The following is an 18,169-nucleotide window of genomic DNA, read 5'->3' on the forward strand; positions in this document are numbered from 1 at the left end:
AACAGACTATCATTCTCTATTAAACGTAACAAATCACGATGGGTGAGGAAAATATAAAAGCCAAACAAATCTGCGACGAGGAGCTGATAATCAAATTTTCGCATTCGTCAATAAAGCTTTTTATAGAAGTAACTAATAAAAAAGAAAGATTTGATTAATTCTTTAATCACTCTCTGAGAAAGTTTTTCAATTCAAACTAAGCTAATGGAATAAATCAGGAAAACTCTCGAGTTAATTTAATTCCAGGTGCCAATGGCAAAGTGCAGACTGCGAAAACACTCCATTTGCACTTAACAATTATATTCTAGAAAAGTAGGCACGCTGCTCAATTATTTGCATTGGGGATGCACGGTGAGATCAGTCTCAGTTAACACGGGCACAGAACATGCGCGTATAATTTATTAATTGCACCCTCGGCTGCCGAGCCGTCTGCTTGACTGACAACGATTCCATTTTGGGCTCTCCGCCCTGATGTTCGTGTGTTTCGTTCGTTAGAGCTGCTGGCTTCGCGCAGCGCGCAGCTCTTGACTTGGCAGCCCCAACAGAGATGCTCGCTCCTGTTTAGCAGTGAATTAGACGCATTCCACTCAATTTAGCTCGGTAAATAGATTTCCTCGGCACTGCTTCGTGGAATTAAATTCCGGTCGAGGGCCTGGCGCCTTTCACGCCACACTCTGCGGATGCAGGGGCGAACAAAGTAGCACGAATTTATGTCTTATGCGATTCCCAACTCGTTAACCTGAGCTTTCTGCAATTATTTGGAGGTGTTTTTTTTTCGTGGATTAACTCAGACTTTATGTGGGCTTGAGTTCCAATTTACTTTTCTTAAAAATTGAGCAAGGTTAATGCAGCTTTTGCAACCACTTGTTTGAGGACAGGAAATAAAAGAGAAATAAAACTAAATTGATTGAATTGAATGCGAAACTTATTTGACGATCGTTTTTTTCTTTACTTACAATCGCTATGGAAATATTAAATGAGCACGTATTTTTAGACTTATTTTTTCATTTATGTATCCAAAAGACATATTATATATATAATAATGAATATATAGGAAAATAAATGTTTTCTACAAATGAAAATAATTATAATTGGTTTTTGGGGCCAATTTGTTTGGTTTGAGGATTTTGCCAAATCTTATTTCAGGGGCTTGTGATTTTTATTGTTTTAGCCTCTTTTTTCACTGGCAATTTTTCTACGAATTTCTAACGCAAAATCAACCGAAGTCATTTTTATTGGTTTCATATTATTCCTAAAGCTCATTAATTGTCATAGAATTATCACTGAATTCATGTCTAAACTGGAACAAAATATTACTCTTAGAAAAATTTCGCTGACCTGATTGGAAATCTGACAAAAAATGTAGAAAATTCTGAAATCCACTGATGATTTTTTTATCATAGCGCGTTTATTTACGGATCTAAATTTTTAAACGGTTTTAAGTTAAAAAGTTTTAAACGGATTGAGGCTTCAAAGTTGCATTTTAAATAATCACAAGTTAAGCTCAAAAGTGTTGATGTATTGCATGATTCGTGCTCATTTGGGTCGAAAAGTAAATCCCAGACTTAAAAATAAATATATCTCCATTCTCCAAATGAAAAGTTGTTCTGAGTCAACGATACACACTCTCATTTTCCATGATGGAAGAAGCGTCATCTCCCACAAGCTCGGTATCAATTAATTAAGTGCCGGGATGCTTTTTGATATCAAGCCGGCGGCGAGTCATACATGCTCACGCCGAGCCAAAAACACAAACTTCAATAACCGAGTGCTCCGAAAAAGCTTAAATCGACTTCTCTGCAAAACGTGCGCGGTGACCAAAATTCCGCTCGCGGCAGCCGGAGTCCCACACAACAACTCGCGAAATCATTTTAACGCAGACACACACTCACACACACAGCAGAGAAAATATTATCTTTAGCGGCAGTTTCATTTCCACTCGAGCGATGTAAATGAAATTTCTGCGCCGCTTGCCTTTCAATAACACATACACGCAGGCACTCTCTCCATTTTATTCGACAGCAAAACGCTTTGAGGCAATTCCCAAATAAATCTGCGCATGAAAAGAGGTTTCTTCGTCGGCAGTATGTTTGCGCCCCCGTGGTGGAGAATGTGGTGTGTGTCCCGGTGAAAAATCGAACGTTGGCCCTGCTCTCACGGTTCGTTAAAAAGGTCTATCTGCTTTAACGTGTAGTGCGGTGTATGTGCACGCAAATAATTATAATCCGAAAATAATGTTTTCATACGCCACCACGTCGAGTATTATTCCGCGGGTTCAGTAATTCCGGCGCCGCCACCGCAGCCAGCATGCAATGTTACTTTGACCCACTTTTCTAGCTGAATTATCACGGTCCGGTTAATACATATTTAATAAGAGAGCTGCCGTGCATGCGCTTCCGCGGCAAGGTGCAATTCGCCAGACAAGATGTGTGTCGTGTTTTTATAATGTCAAATACAAAGGGATGCTCGCTGGGTAAATTGCAAAAGAGATATTCAAGCAGAGCTTAAGAATATTTCTTTTATTCTAACCGTGATTACGTAGCGCCGTAAAATATTATCAACTGAATGAAATAAAAGGACATATATATTTTATCATTTCCCACAGAGAAAAATAAACTGTGGTCTAGTTTGTCTTTTGTAACTAAGATTAAAAGCACATTGAAGTGCAAAATTATCACCGTTATGAACTAAAATGAATTAATTGCTGTAGGAGGAATATTATGCATTTTTTGTACAAACAAAGGAGTTTAAAGGTTTTTTTAATTAAAAATTGTGACAATATTGCACTGTTGGGATTTTTTAATTTCAATAGTACGTGTTCTGAAGTCAATCGTTATCAGTTTTCTTGTTTTCATCATTCAAAATGAACTCAATTTTTGTTGTGAAATTTCGAGATGATCCAAAACTCTCAATTACTGAATTGTACTTTAAATCAAAATTTTTATTTTGTTTATTTAGCTTAAAGTATGTAAATGCATTAATTAAGCCGGGGAATTTTTAACCTTTGTTGAATATAGAAAATAGATTTTTAAAACATTTGAAAATACTGTGCAAAATTGGTTTCAGAGCTCAATAGGGCTTGTGATCACTGATTTTTTGTAATTTTCTCGTAGCCCTTTAGTCGGCAGCATATTTGCGTTCAGCCTAAGCTCTTAATTTGTTTTAAAACCTCGAGATAAACGAGAATTCAAGCGCACACAAACTGCAAAGTACCCTCTCTCTTCTCCATTTATTGAACTGTTTTCGCCTTTATTATTTAATATATTATATCCAGCAATCTCTTATGATAAGAGACAGAGCAAATTTTTGCTGCTGATCCAATTTGAATGCGCGCTTTACCAGTAAAAAGGATTTTCTAGAGCTCGTCACTGCGACTTGGAATCCAATTTCGGAGTTTTCTCTTTTTTAATATGTTTTGACGTACTCTGCTCGTGCCTTGGTGCACACTCGTCTCGCATCGGTGCTGATTGTGCTGGCAAAAGGCGCTGTTTCCTGCTGCTCTCGTAAAAATAGGACAAAAAACCACTTCTCCCTGCACCGAGCTAGACCATCTTCCTGCAATGCTAATACGGAGCGCAATTATTCGCATAATGCGCTTGCAGCGCCGCTTGAATTTTAAATTCGCTCCGCTTGTAGCAAACGTATTTCTCCAGGGATGCTCCGCGCATTGTGTCTCTGTTTTCAACCGAATTTTTTATGCCTTTTGCAACGCGAGAAACGCGAACGGTGGTCGAGTGCTGTGACAAATAATATTGGCATGCACTGGCGTGATTGGATGTGTTCAACCACAGACTGACGCAAATTCTCAATAATCCGACACACAGTACTATGGTAGTCGAGAGAGAGAGAGAGAGAGAGAGAGAGAGAGAGAGAGAGGGCGCGTGCTGACAAATTATTTGAGCCGCACTCAATTATTGCGCTTGAGGGACCCTAGTGGGTGGTTATATCTCTCCCAAGAGCTTAAAACTTAATTAGATATCATGCGAAGCTGCGGTCTGCTAGTAAAATCGGTCCGCTATCTTGCTCGATGTTTAGATTGCCCGAAATGTTAGCTGTGTAAACATCTGTAAACAATTTACCAGTGTATGAAAAATACACTGCTGGCACTGGTAAATGAAGATAATGGTAATAGATGTGGTCGCATCGAATTGCTGCTTGACCTTGGGAATTCCAAATGGGTACGATTTTTTCAAGCTCTGGTTTCTTTGCAAATATCATTGCTGATTTTTTGATCATAAGAAAGTTTTTCTTTGATTTTCTGATTAAAATAATTAGCCAATTAGTGCGGGGGAAAACTTGTAAACTTTCTTAAAAATTATGAAAATTATTGATTTTTACTGCATCTGTTAAAATACAGACGTTGAAGCTGATGAGTCATATCTCCTAAATTTTAATATATTTAGATCTTTAAAGATAAATTCTCGCACTCCATTTGGAAACGCTGAAAATTGGTTTCTTCACAGGCTTAAGAAAAAAAATACATTTTGCAATGAAACCTATTATTAACTAAATGAAAATTATTTCTAGGAATACTGATGGCTAAAAATGATGTTTTGTTCACCTTTTTATATCTAAAAACGGACAATATTACCAAAAATGCTTGTATTTGTCATAATAACTACACTATTTTTTTTTTAACTCGCAAGGGAGTTGTTAAGGATATTAACTGATTCCAGTTCCTATTGTATTTAATTAATTTTACTTCATTTATTTACAAAACTTTAAGGTTTCACTGCCCATGCAGCCACACCAAAGTTTGATCCTCTGACATTTTGTTCACATTTTGCTTGGAATGTAGGAATAATGATGATCGGGCCCTTTAAAGTTCAATAAGCAAGTTAGCGATGTGTCTGTGTCCGTGTCCGGTAGTGTTTAAGTGGCATTGAGAGAGGCAATCATGAGACCCACCGGACCGCAGAGGCGGCTGACTGAGGTGGAACACCCACACCCCTTATCCGTTGGGCTTAAGGCGCTCTCCCCCGCCCGCTGGGCCGGCCATTAATCACGGCGCTGAGAAAATTAAATGCGAACGTCTCGTGCATGTTGTTGACAGATATCGACGATCCAGGACGACGGCCACTCGCGCCTCGACTCGCTCACGCTGCTTGACTTGAGCTCTAACAACCTGCAGGCTGTGGCAGCTCACAACTTTCGCTCCATGCCAGCCCTGCGGTCACTTTCCCTCTACCACAACGGTGTCGAGACAGTGCACCCCGACTCACTCGCCATGCTGCCCCAACTCGAATCGCTCGACCTCAGTCATAACAAGGTAAGCAATCGAGTGGAAGGGAAGTGACAGATAGGCTGTCCCCGAATTTTGCACAGAACAGTAGACAAAAGAACAAAAGCTTTCGCAATTCATTGAAAATATATCAAGCGGATAAATTAGGTCTATTGTTTGATTCTTGCAATAAATAACAGCGTTGGGAAACATATTCAGTACATAGAATGGATAAAGGACAATAACATAAAAGTGCGTGCATTTTTTGAAGAGTTAAATATTAATATCTTATACCAACTATGAAATATTTCAGCTTTGTTTCAAGTGGAATTTATTAATGCGACAAATTACAAAAAAAATGCATTTTTCACAGCCCTTTTGACAAAGCCATATTGGCGTGGGTTTTTTTTTAGCTGTGCACTGCTCCAATTAGCGATTGCACTTTATATGTATCACGCAAAGGCCCTCACGCGTCAATCCAGATTCAGTTGTTAGATTCCCTCGTCGGGCTTTAATGAGACTCGTGCTTTTTGAAGCGTTCTTATTTGGAATTTAATATTTGCAGACGCATCAATCAAGCCGGCCTTTATTGCTGCGAACAGAGATAGGCGTGCTCGCTTTTTATTTAGGGGTGTTACGTCAATTTTTGTGTCTGCACGAAAGCTTATCTCGCTGGAGGGCCATTACGGGGCGCGTCACTCGCTGAAATTGCTCGCGGTGTGCTGTACAAAACTACGCCGGTATATATTCAGAAATCTTTATTACTTTTCGAGATAAAAATTCATATCTCACGGCGGGAAAAGTCTGATGCATAAATTATAAACTCTCTCGTTGGCTTTCTGCCACTGGTTTTCATCGCCGCCGAGATTAAAAAAAGCAGGCGAGACCGACGCGACGTGCTTGCCTTAAGAACCGCTCAATGCAAAATACGCCGGCTTGCGCCTTTTTTTCTCTCCGAGTGACTTGCTGCTCTCACCTCGCTTTTTATGTCCGCAGATCGTGCACCTGGATTCAACAACGTTCCGGGGCAACGCCAAAATACGGACGGTCGATTTGAGTCATAATCACGTGCACCACATAACAGGAGTGTTTTCGCACCTGCAAGAGCTGCGCGAGCTGATTCTCTCCGAGAACAACATCCTGGAGGTGCCCCGCGGTGCCTTTACCGAGTCCATTCAACTCTCGGTGGTGCACCTCCAGCAGAACGCGATCCGCCGCGTGTCGGGCGAGGCTTTTGTTTCGGTGCCTTCATTAACCGAGCTGCACCTAAGCGACAACTTCATTAGCGACGTTCCCGCCGAACTGTTCGCCCATCTCGACAAACTCACGTCGCTGAGCCTCGACAACAACCTCATCAAAAACCTGGCACCCGGCACATTCAGCGCGTGCAACTCGTTACGCGAGCTGCGATTGCAAAACAACCGTATCGAGCACGTCCAATCGGGCGTATTCTCATCACTGCCTTCCCTGATCGAGCTGCACTTGCAGAATAACGAAATCAAGTCTATAGACGGCAAAGCGTTCTACTCGATGAACAATCTGCAGCACATCAACCTGCAGAGCAACAAGCTGACCCGGCTCGGCGACGTTTTCGCCCACAAGTCGTCCAGCCTTGTGTCCATCCAGATGGACAACAACCGCATCAGCAGCATGCACGAGTTCACCTTCAAAGGTCAGGGCGGCGTGCAGATCATCTGGCTCAGCCACAACGAGCTCAACCGCATCGAACGCACCCTGTTCCAGGACCTGTTGCTCATCCAGCGGCTCTACCTGACCAATAACTCGATTAGCTCGATCGAGGACCGCGCGTTCGTCAGTCTGCAGGCGCTGCAGTTCCTCGACATGTCGCACAACAAGATGCGGCAAATCACACGCCAGAGCTTCGCCGACCTGAGCGAGTTGGAGGAGCTCAGCCTGGCGTCCAACCTGATCCAATCTATCGCCCCACGTGCCTTCTCCAGCCTGAAAAAACTTCGCACCCTCGACCTGTCAGGCAACTCGCTGAACGTCATCCACGCCGAGATGTTCCAGATCGGACTGCCGATCAGGGTGCTCAACCTGAAAAACTCGTCGGTGAACAAGATTCAGGAGGGAGCCTTCAGGGGACTGAACAACCTGAACGAACTGAACCTGGAGGACAACCGCTTCGGCGCCGAGACGATCAACCAGCTAGACATTCCCGGCCTCAGGGTGCTCAGGTTGTCGAGGAACAACCTGAAGGGACTGGACTCGGAGTCGCTGAAAGGCCTGGGCTCCTTGACCACCCTCTACTTGGACCGCACGCAGCTCAACAAATTGCCGCACGACATTTTCCAGGCCAACCACAATTTGAACAAATTGGATTTGGGCGTGAATAAAATCAAAGTGCTGCACAAGGACACTTTCGGTAATTTAGGGGCGCTGCGTGAGCTGCGATTCAACGGCAACGCGATGCTGGAATTCCCCTACGCCGCGATTGCCAATGTGACTAGTTTAGAGGTATTGATCGCTTCCAATAATGCGATGCCGAATGTGGATTTTAATCGGCTGATTGGTCTACGTAAGCTGCGAGAGCTCGACCTACACGCAAACTCGATAACGAGCATTATTGGCTTCACAAATACAAATTTATCTCATTTGCAAAGCCTCGATTTGAGTGATAATTTACTTACGGGCTTGATCAATAATTTCTTCCACTTCTCCGTGGGGATCCTGCGGATCAATCTGGCGAAAAACCAATTTAGGCACATTCCCACACCTCTTTCGGGCCAGAACTTGCCGCAGCTGCGTTTTTTAAACATGACCCATAATCCCGTCACCGAGCTGGTGTTCGCACGCCGATTCCCCTCGCTCCAAGAAATCCACATTTCGCGCACTAACGTCACCGTCATCGCCAGCCGGGATTTCGAAAACTACCCAATGTTGCTGCACTTGTTCCTCAATCACAACAGAATAATGAAAATCTCTCCGAGCGCTTTCAAGAGCTTAAAGCAGCTGGCCACCTTGGATTTGAGCGTCAACCAGATCGAAATGATTCCCCAAGAGAGATTGCAGGGATTATTCGAGCTGCGAGTGCTCAACATAAGCCACAACCAATTGAAAGAGTTGGAGGTCTTCACCGGCGACCTCAAGTCCCTGCAAGTGCTCGACATCTCGTTTAATCAAATTTCCCGCATTGCCAAGTCCACGTTTAGTCAATTAGATAAACTCACCGAGCTCCACTTGTACGGTAACTGGATCTCCAGCATCGCCAACGACGCCTTCAGGCCGCTGAAAAAACTCAAGTACCTCGACCTTGGTCGCAACTATCTCGAAAATTTGCCCCTCAACGCCCTGAAACCCCTGGAGACGCAAATTAGAAGTCTGCGAACCGACGGTGAGTATTTACCCACATACCGTCCGTGCTCCCCACTTTTCACCTGCATTTTTAAGCTATGTAGGCATTCCGCTCGGCAAATACGATGAGCCGGCTGCCTACCGTTCTCACTCTCCGCCGTTGTCGCAAAAAGCAAATGTTTACCCAGATATCGCCGGCAGATTAATCAACCGGCGAGTTTCCCTACGAAAGAGACATAAAAACATGGTCGCCGGGACCATTTGGAATAATTTGCAGCATTGTTCCGCCATCTTCAGCTCTCATTCATATTTCATTGTGCACCGAGTTAACAGCCGCGGGGCTCTTTCGAGCTGTTGCTCTCTCTCTCTCTCTCTCTCTCTCTCTCTCTCTCTCTCTCTCTCTCTCTCTCTCTCTCTCTCTCTCTCTCTCTCTCTCTCTCTCTCTCTCTCTCTTTCTTTCTCTCTCTCGCGCGCAAGCCAACTTTACAACACAAAAATGCTGTCGCTGAATAAATGTATAAGTTTTGGCCGAACTTTTGGCTTTTCCGCTCGAGTATCAAGCAAAGAGTAGTGTTTGGGGAGTGTTTTGTAATTTGAAGGAAACTTTTATCGCGCCACGTGTGTGTGCAAAAAGTGCTCTTGTTCACCCACAATAGGCTGAAAAACTATTTCAACGGATATAAGGAATGGAAAGAAAGCAGACAGGAGGCGTGCTTACGCGTTTTTATTGATTTTTCGCCTTGCCTCTTATTTGCCGCTGCAATTTACCAAGAGCTTCTTCACGAGGCAAAATTGTTTATTTCGATTCGCGTGATTTGTTTCACTCGATATGAGAGCTGTCAGGCGAAAAAACTGTATTTTTTTGTAGCATGTACTGCCTTATTTCCAAGGTGAAATTGGCATCTTGATTGCACGGAAAATTTAGAGCATTGCTATTTCATGCAATGCTGAACGTTTCAAGCCTTTTCGCTCAAATAATTTCCTGAGCATGTAAACGAGTTTTTTTGCTCGTTCAAACTTCGACGCTCATGTCGTCGTTGGAGGGTGAATAAATGGGCCATAAATAAAAGCATTCAGGAAATTGTTTGAATGAAACATGTGGCACACAGTTAATTTTACTTGAAGAGCTTTTTGCTCGTTTTTCTAGCGTGGAAAGAAATGAACAATTCACTGCAGTACAGAGTACATTTCTCCGTGAGTTATTAGCTTCTCAAATAAAACAGATTTTTTTACTCCCAACAAAATTCCTATTTCATAAGCCTAAGCTTCTTTTCATTTGTGTCAGGAAAATCTTATTTTGTCTTCTTCCATGCTGTTGAGCAGAAAATCCGCTGCACTGCAGCTGCGACGCTCAAGAGCTGTGGGAGTGGTTCCAGGACCACCAGAAGCTGCTCGCCACCGGCAGCCGCCTCAAGTGCGAGTACCCTCTCGAGTTGAAGGGTCAAAACTTTCTCGAGCTGGAGCCGCCGCGCTTCTGCACCACGCCGCTCGTGCTCAAACTGGCCATCCAGGACATCCAGACGTTCTCGGTGGTCGTGTCGTGGGTGCCGCGCAACCACAGCGGCATCCACGGCTATCGCGTCGGTTATCAGTCGCTGGACCACCCGTCCGACCACGTCAAGTCCAAATTCATGGAGAAGTCGTCGCGCAGTGTCAAACTGTCGCGGCTGCAAGCAAACACGCGCTATCTCATCTGCGTGATGGGGCTAACCAACTGGGACCCGGGAAACGTCAGTGAGGACGCTGCAAATGGAATGGTAAGAATTAGATGTTTTTAATGAACGATCAACCGATTACTTTTATTTGAAATTTTTTTCATAATTATCAGCATAATTTCCCGTGAAACAAAGATGGGAGTTAATTGGCATAGTCAATTCACTACACATCGTCAGCAAATCAAATTATAATTAATTAAAAACTGTTAGTGAGTTGTGTCTGTGTAAATATTTTGTTTTTTTCTGCAAGTTAATTTAATTACATTTTCTTATATTTCTGAGCAGGACTAATAGCAATTTCATAATTTTTCTCTTGTTTATTTAAAATTCATACAGTAAAATCATTTATTGATAATTAATTAATATTTTTTGCATTAAAATGTTACGTTAATTTTATTGAAATGTCTAAATTGAGTTTCTTGTAGGCAAGAGCTATCTTGGTATAGGTAGCAAAAGGGTATTAAATTTTGAAAATTAAATTAATTAGTCACCAATTTGAGTGTAGTAGCAGATTTTAGAAAACAAGAGTGCCCTAGCTATTGAAAGATTATCTTTTTTATAATTTTTCCCCTCATAAATTATTCATAAAACTACTATAATTAGGTTACCAGCATATTTTTTTAATTTAAACAATTAAAAATTGCCATACAGGCTTTAGATTAAGATCAACTTAATCAACTGTTTTATTTTTATTTCAATTAACATTTTCCATCCCTCGGATCTCGGAAATTCATCGGTATTAAAAGAGCTTAGAAGTTTTGATCCCATCGATCCAGCCCAATGGATTAAAAAAATCAATTTTCCCTCCACAGGTGGATTCCAGCAACTCAAAATGCACCGAGGTGAGCACGCTGGAGCCCGTGGAAGGGGCCAGGGTGGAGGTTGTGCAGGTGTCGAGCGGCAAGTCGGCGCGCAACATTCCTGAGGGATCGGTGCTGACCCGCAGACTGGGCCTGATCGTGGGCACCACGATGGGCGGACTCGTGTTCATTGTGCTGGTCGGCTGCCTGTCCTACCTGAAGATCAAGAAGCGGCGCAATTTGAAGACCGAGGAGGGTGTCGGGCCGCAGGAGTACATCACCTACGACCGGCAGATCTCCTTCCAGAGCACGGACCCCAACCAGAGCACCATGGGCACCACTGACACGCTCATTGGAAGCTAACTAATATTTCGCCTAACATAAGGGCGGTAAATGAAGACGAGGACTATTGTTTTTACGTCGATTCTGCAGAGAAGATACATAATATATATATTTTGATTAAGTGCTTTCTCGATCAACCAATGAACTGGAATGTTTGTCATTTTTTCGACCTCTAACTGGACGATTTCGGCCAACGCAATAATATGAAGCAACTTGTGAGCAATGGTGGTGAATTTTTATCAGTGCTTAATTCGTTTGAAACTGCGTTTCATCTCAGCTTTTGCGTTAGGTCAGTTTTGCCATTTACAGTGAAATGGACGATTTCATAGAGACATTCGCAGTGGAATTGCTCAATTAGTTTGAGTTGAGATCAAATTATCTAGTTCACCACCAAAATGCACGTGCAAATTCATCTTCAAATTCACTTAATCTAAAATTCAATTTCCATTTTTCCACTTGAAATCGCTTGAGAGCTAGAAAAATACTTAGGTCCCCCGGAAACCCCGACACCGCCAAGTTTTTTCCATTAAAATTTATCTTAATGTTCAAAAACAGCTTCACAGCAAGGAGCGGCAAAGTGGAAGCTATTACCGCGTATATGCCAACAGGTTCGCGAGAGCGGATTATTAAAACTTGCACCCTTTTTCTTAAAGTAAAAGAAGGCTCCATTGAAAGTTGAGCGCCGAAAGTTTGTGTGTTTCGAGAGTGCACCGCGCGCGGAGGTGAATGGGCTGATTTAAATGCATGCAGTGCCAGTCGCGGCGGTGGCGCAAGCAAAAACACGCCGCCGCAATGTATCATTCGATTAAAAGTTTTAATTGTCTAATAAATTCATTAGGCCGGCGCGCCGGGCCGACTGGTTGGTTGCTTTGCCACCTTCTTTACCGCACAGCAAAGTGTGATGGATGTTGGGCTGAACAAGAAGAATGCCCGCCAGGTAATTCATTCATTCGTCCATTCATTCATTTGGCATTGTAAATTACCCGACAAAGTGTAATAATGCATCAACATTAATATCAAAAGTTGCGGCGCCTCGCGCGCGCGGTTGGTTGTTTCGCGCTATTTTTTTCAGCGCGGAGAGGTGTGTTGCGCAATTTTTTATGAAAGGCCGCTGCAAAAGCGGAAAAAGAGGCAACCGAAAAAGTTTTTATGGTCACCACATAAAAGGGAGAGAGTTATTTTTCCGTGTTAAATTTAATGCGACACCCCGTCATGCAGGAAATTTTTCAAAAGTCATTCGACCACGCACGCGGCGGGCGCCAACTTTGTAAGTGAAAATGCTCCTTTTTTAAAACTTGCGCCCGATGAAATTAGCCGTGACTCCAAATGGAATCCACAGCGTACGTGGATAAATTATAGCGTTATACCGAGCACAAAAAGAGGAAGCGCTCTTGTGTTGATACTAAGGCACAGGGAGATGCGCAATGTTTAATTCAACAGACAGGCCTTCTGAAATTCTTCCACTTTCGTCAAAAAACAACTTTGCTCTTTTAAATTTATCTTTGTTGGAATGCACTAGACAAAATTTAAAATTTTCCACCTCACGCGAAAATTAATTCAACCCTCTCTCGTTTGATAGTCTAACAGTCAATATAAAAAAGTGTCACGTCTGAAAAATGCAAAAAAAAAATCACCGGCATTCAATCTTGAACCAATTTTTAATTTGATTCAAAGATTGTCTCATAAATTAATTATTAGTTAAACAAAATCAGATTTAAATTAAAAGAACCTAAAATTCTCCTGTGAGGTGGCTGGCAAGTGGCAATTGTCAGTTTGCGCATCTCTTTTCAACGCCTGCAGCGTCATGCATTCAATTTATCAAAGCGCTTTTTCCCCAGTCGTGCGAAATTGCGCGCCGTGTAGGTGTTACTGGCCGAATGGCACTTTTTCTGCGAGTGCCAGCTCGCACATCGCGTTTTGTGCGCCGGAAATCTTGTCATTTGCGAGTAGGGCGCGAGCAAAAGGAGACAATGGGCCGAGAAACAAAAACCACCTTTAGTAAAAGGCAATAAATTAAACTGTCTGCGCACGCTCGCTTTTGAAGTCTACGTGGGGGGTATAAGAAAAGACAAAACAGCGGCTTGTCATATTATGCATCGCCCCAGCGGAGAGATATGCGAGTTGCGACGGGAAAACGGTAGTCTGTTGACAAAGTAATTTAAAATCTGACGTTTCTCATCAGCTGGAGACGTCTCCTCGTTGCTTCCGCGTTACGAATTCTGCGACGTAAGAGCCAACTCTTTACTTTTGCTCCCCTGCAATGCAAATAATTTATTTTATCCCGCGACGGGAGGCTCGACCTTATTTTAAATTCATTCTGCTGCATAGTGCGAATAAAAAATGGCCGAGTTGCATAAATAAAGTTTCACAACCCCACTGTGCAAGCATGATGAAATGCGTAAAATTTCTACTTGATTATTAAATCATTTAATCCTGCCAGAGGTGAGATTTTCTCCAAAGTGCTTTACGGGGCATATTTTTTTTTAATTTGGAAACGTCGTATTTTCTGGACCAATAAAAATATAACGCTCATTTGAATTTGAAAACAAGGTAAAACTGCTTGCGATTTAGAAAGAGCTTCCGTGCCCCACTTATCAAATGCCCATCTTTCGAGTTAATGGAAGCTACACAGCCCGCGGGAAGTCTGTGCGCACGGGCTGCGCTTTATCTCACTCAGAGCCCTTGGAAACGAGCAACACACAGAGACGTTAATTCAATTTCGCTTGAGTGATATATAAAAAGTTGCTGCAAGCACACAACTGGAAAGAAAGAATGCATCTCGCAGCGTTTTGTTTCGCGAGAGCGATTCGCATTCCATCCAAAAGTATATACACCAACATTCTGGCAGGAAAACCTTCAAAGCGTGCGTCTGTGATTTGCGCGGTTGAGTTGTGCTTGACTAGCGTACGTACACGTCTCTCAGTCAATTCAAAGTCTTCAACTCGAACGCGAAACAAACTTTTTCTTGCGCCACGCCGATTCCCAGCGGGGAAGTTTGTCAGTTTTAGTTTTGCTCGCGCAGCTCAGAAGAGTCTGGCTGGCTCCTTCGCCGCGCGGCTGACGTACCTCTTCGGCAGCCAGAGCACCTGCCTGGCCGGAATACAAAAGTAATTAGCGCGCCATCCCGGCGGAGTAAAGCCGAGGGAGAGAGAGAGAGAGAGAGAGCTGTTTTACAATTCCGGTTTGCTGCTTTGCATGCGACGTGGATATGAAAATTAGCCTGAATGGCAGTCTAATTGCAAGCACTCGGCGGCCTGCGTTTGCACCTAGTAGAGGCCATCCGCTCGGCGCTGTAAAACGAGCAGTCTGATGTGTATCGGCATTTTAAATTGTTTCATTTGCGCGAAAATTAAACACTTTTGACTGCACAAAATATATAGCTGTGTAAAATTGCTCTGGTGCATTAATTTTAGCAACATGGTTATTTTAAATCGATATGAAACCCGTTTCAACAGTGCATATCCTCTTAACTGACAAAATATTATTTAATTGGTTAATCCTAATGATACATTGCGGGCAGAGTATGTTTTTAAATGCATTTTCCAAACTACATTTTCAAAGGGCAGTTATCACTAATTTAAAAGGCATCGATATATACCGTTGACTGCAGCGGGTGAATGAAAATTTTGTTTTGTCACATATATATTAATAGTATCAGGCATGTATGAATATAAAACTCGCATCCACTTTTGCACAATTACGCCATTCGGTTTCTCGTTTGGCCTGCCGCTGGACAAGCGTAGCAGCAGTTTTATTTGCATAAATTTATATTTGCCAGCGCACAACGGCAATCATTGTGTGGGGTGGTCACACAGCAATTTTCCAATTTTGTATTTTATGTGTTTCGGTTTTAATGAAATAGTTAATGAATCGACCGGTCTGCGTTGCTTTCAAAGAAGCAATTAGCCGTTCGTTGGAAATTAAATCAGCGCCATATTGGTTTTCACACCAACGTTTTCAAATGCTAAGTGATGAAGTCAAATTTTTCACAGACAATAAAAAATCGCAACAGTTAATTAGGCATAAATGCAAAAAACATTTAATAATATAAATGAAAAAAACTGTTTTGTGTTTATGACCGTTCCGGAATTATTCCCTAAACAAATCTTACGTCATTAAAAACTGCTCTCCAGATTAAAAGGACATTTTTCTTCAAATATTGAGCTTGGATGTTTGCATATACTTAATTGAATTGCAAAACTTTTTCATAATTTTGACAGCGTTTAAATTAATTTAACATTCCACGGTGGAAAAAGCAATTTACAGAAATTGCCAGATGAAAAACTTTTTATTTCAAAAGAGCAGTAATCTTATTTCAAAGCAAACTTTGCTTAAAGAAACCTCGTCTCGGCGACTTTGTGCGTCGCTTTCTCTCTATCGTCAAAAAAGTTTTAGCCCACCGAAGCAAGTTCATTTTGTAAGATTTCGCGAGCGTTCCGAACCTCTATAATGGAGTCTCGCAGCGGCTGCCCGAAAATGAGTGCAGATTTTAAGTCTGCCACATTATCATGTCTGTGACGGTGCTTTCATTTGCCGCAGTTCTCGCCCCCAACACGTACACTATGGCAATACCATTTCACACCGTGCATGTACCTTACAAATTTATACTGTACATTTGCTCGCTCTCACACAACTTTCGAGGCATGCAAGAGCAGCGCTTTTATCTCATTTTCTTTGGCCAGCATTTTATGCTGCTTCGTGCATATTTTAATTGGACGACTCATTAAAATTGTCAAGCAGCGGCAAACTTTCATTGTGCGCCGCACTGTTTTTATTTCAGCTCGTGTGTATTGTTATGAACGGGTACAAGCAGTGGATTTTGGCTCATTAACGTGCGCTAGCCGACACACTCTGCTAATTTTAAATGTGGCCTTTTTGGGTTAAGCAAGTGCAAAAAGCGTTCTGCTCGTGGTGCGGTCACGGCGGTCACTTCTACCCTCCTTGCTGAAGCGATCAGAGTAAAAATATCGAAAATTGTAAGATACGAATCTTTCCATTTGAAATAATTCAGGTTTCTCTCAAATTTTAAATGTAGCGGTTGAAGGTTCACAAATTACCCTTGAAAAAAACAACAGAACAGTTCATGAGTGTAACAATGTTTACTTTTGTTATAGGAGTATCGTTTAGATTTCATTAACAAGTTAACTTAAAAAGTGTATCAATCAATCATTGCTTGTTGATCATGTTTTGAGAAAATTTCATGTTTTTTCAAATGTATTGTTCATATGTCTGAAGATTTCATCTTCTCTATGTGCATGCAAAATCGATAGTTTCCTCGTCTTTCTGCTCAAATCATAATGTAAAAATCATTGCAAAGATTTTATAAAAAAAAAACACCTCAAAAACCGAAAAAAATACGAGCCGTGTGAAATAATGTCATATTCACTCGAAACAAAATAAAAATCTGTAGAATCAGAAGGCAATTTTATACCAGAACCCAGGAGTAAATTTAAAAAAGACGCGTGGCGATGTGTATCAAGAGGAAATTGAGCGTGAAAGTGGAAATAAACTGTTTGTGTTCATCGTGCAAAAAGGACTAAAAGAATGTGAATCAATAATTAAGGCAACTTGATGTAGCATTTGATTATTTTTATAGGAAAGTTTATAAATGTACGGCCGTGAAGAAGGCCTGTTATTATTAGAGCTTTCACAGCAAAACTGTAGATTTTCAGCGTTTTTCTTTTCATCTACAGTTGCTATAACAGTTATTTTAATAATTTTGTTTCTCAGACTAACTTCAGTGCTGCATTGGTTGAAGAAGAGGTCCTTCTTTTTGGAAGAGATCTCATTTCCTATTTCAGATTTCAACAAATATATTATAAATGTATCGATTTGATTAAAGTTGCTCTATTTTTTATTCCAATTTGTGGCTAACGTTGACGAAAGTTTGATTGTAAATTTTATGCATGTTCCTCAGTTGATGTTCAAACTTTCCTGAAAAAGGATGTAGTTCTTGGTGGAAATATAACATTATGTGGCAACTTTTGCATTTTTCTCTGTCCCGCCGACGCCGACGCTGCTCTCTCCTGTAAAAAGCGTTAAAAGAAACAATCGCCATATTTCTCAATAACTCTTTTTCTCTTGACCCGTTGTTACAAAGTTATTACATCCAATACCTCCCCCGAAGATATATACATTATGTACGAGCAAGCGCGACTTTCCATAAATCATGTAGATAAAAGGGACAAAAGTTTTATTGTTTAGATCCTAGTTGCAGCGAGCGCAAAAGAAAGCAAAACAAAAACCTTCCATAAAAACATGTAAATGGTTGATATTCCAAACAGAGTCATAATAAAACTAAAAAATATACAAATGAAAAACGTCACTTGGATCTGTTATAGTGTTTTATTTACTTCGTGCTTATATACCACACCATATTTTCCGTAATCTTGTACAAAGCATTGCGGAGGAGTATGGCAATCAACATACAAAAATAATAATTCCATAGAAATCTTTTGAATGAAAATTTATTTAGCGTATACGCATTATTCGTACAACACTAAATCAAGTTTTGTACTATTTCGAAACTTCTCTCACAATCAGAGTTATATTTTTTCTAGCACTTCTCTAATGAAAGTGAGAATTCAGAATGCAGTCCTCACCATTTGAAAAGCATGCTAACTTATAATTAGCAGCCACTTTTCTCAAAAAAGTACAGTGCTACTTAGGTCAATTTTGGCTTCAACTAAATCCTAAGGATTTTCCAGGATTTTGTAGTAACAATCCTGTAAATTTTTTTTAACGGTCTTTTAATTTCGAATTGCTAAACTGCACTA

The 18,169-nt window shown here is 41.5% G+C and overlaps 1 protein-coding gene across 1 annotated transcript in view; it reads left to right on the top strand.

The window, feature by feature from the left end:
* Positions 1 to 17,724, top strand: part of LOC135935589 (protein artichoke) — a 76,568-nt gene extending 58,844 nt beyond the window's left edge. Inside the window, exons 4-7 of the mRNA XM_065478044.1 lie at positions 5,054 to 5,269; positions 6,218 to 8,576; positions 9,860 to 10,293; positions 11,064 to 17,724. Coding sequence (XP_065334116.1) covers positions 5,054 to 5,269; positions 6,218 to 8,576; positions 9,860 to 10,293; positions 11,064 to 11,414 — 3,360 coding nt within the window. The 3' untranslated portion in view covers positions 11,415 to 17,724. The remainder of the gene's footprint in view (positions 1 to 5,053; positions 5,270 to 6,217; positions 8,577 to 9,859; positions 10,294 to 11,063) is intronic.
* Positions 17,725 to 18,169: the final 445 nt, after the last annotated feature.

Source organism: Cloeon dipterum, chromosome 2 (assembly GCF_949628265.1).
Source record: "Cloeon dipterum chromosome 2, ieCloDipt1.1, whole genome shotgun sequence".
NCBI classification, from domain to species: Eukaryota; Metazoa; Arthropoda; class Insecta; order Ephemeroptera; family Baetidae; genus Cloeon; species Cloeon dipterum.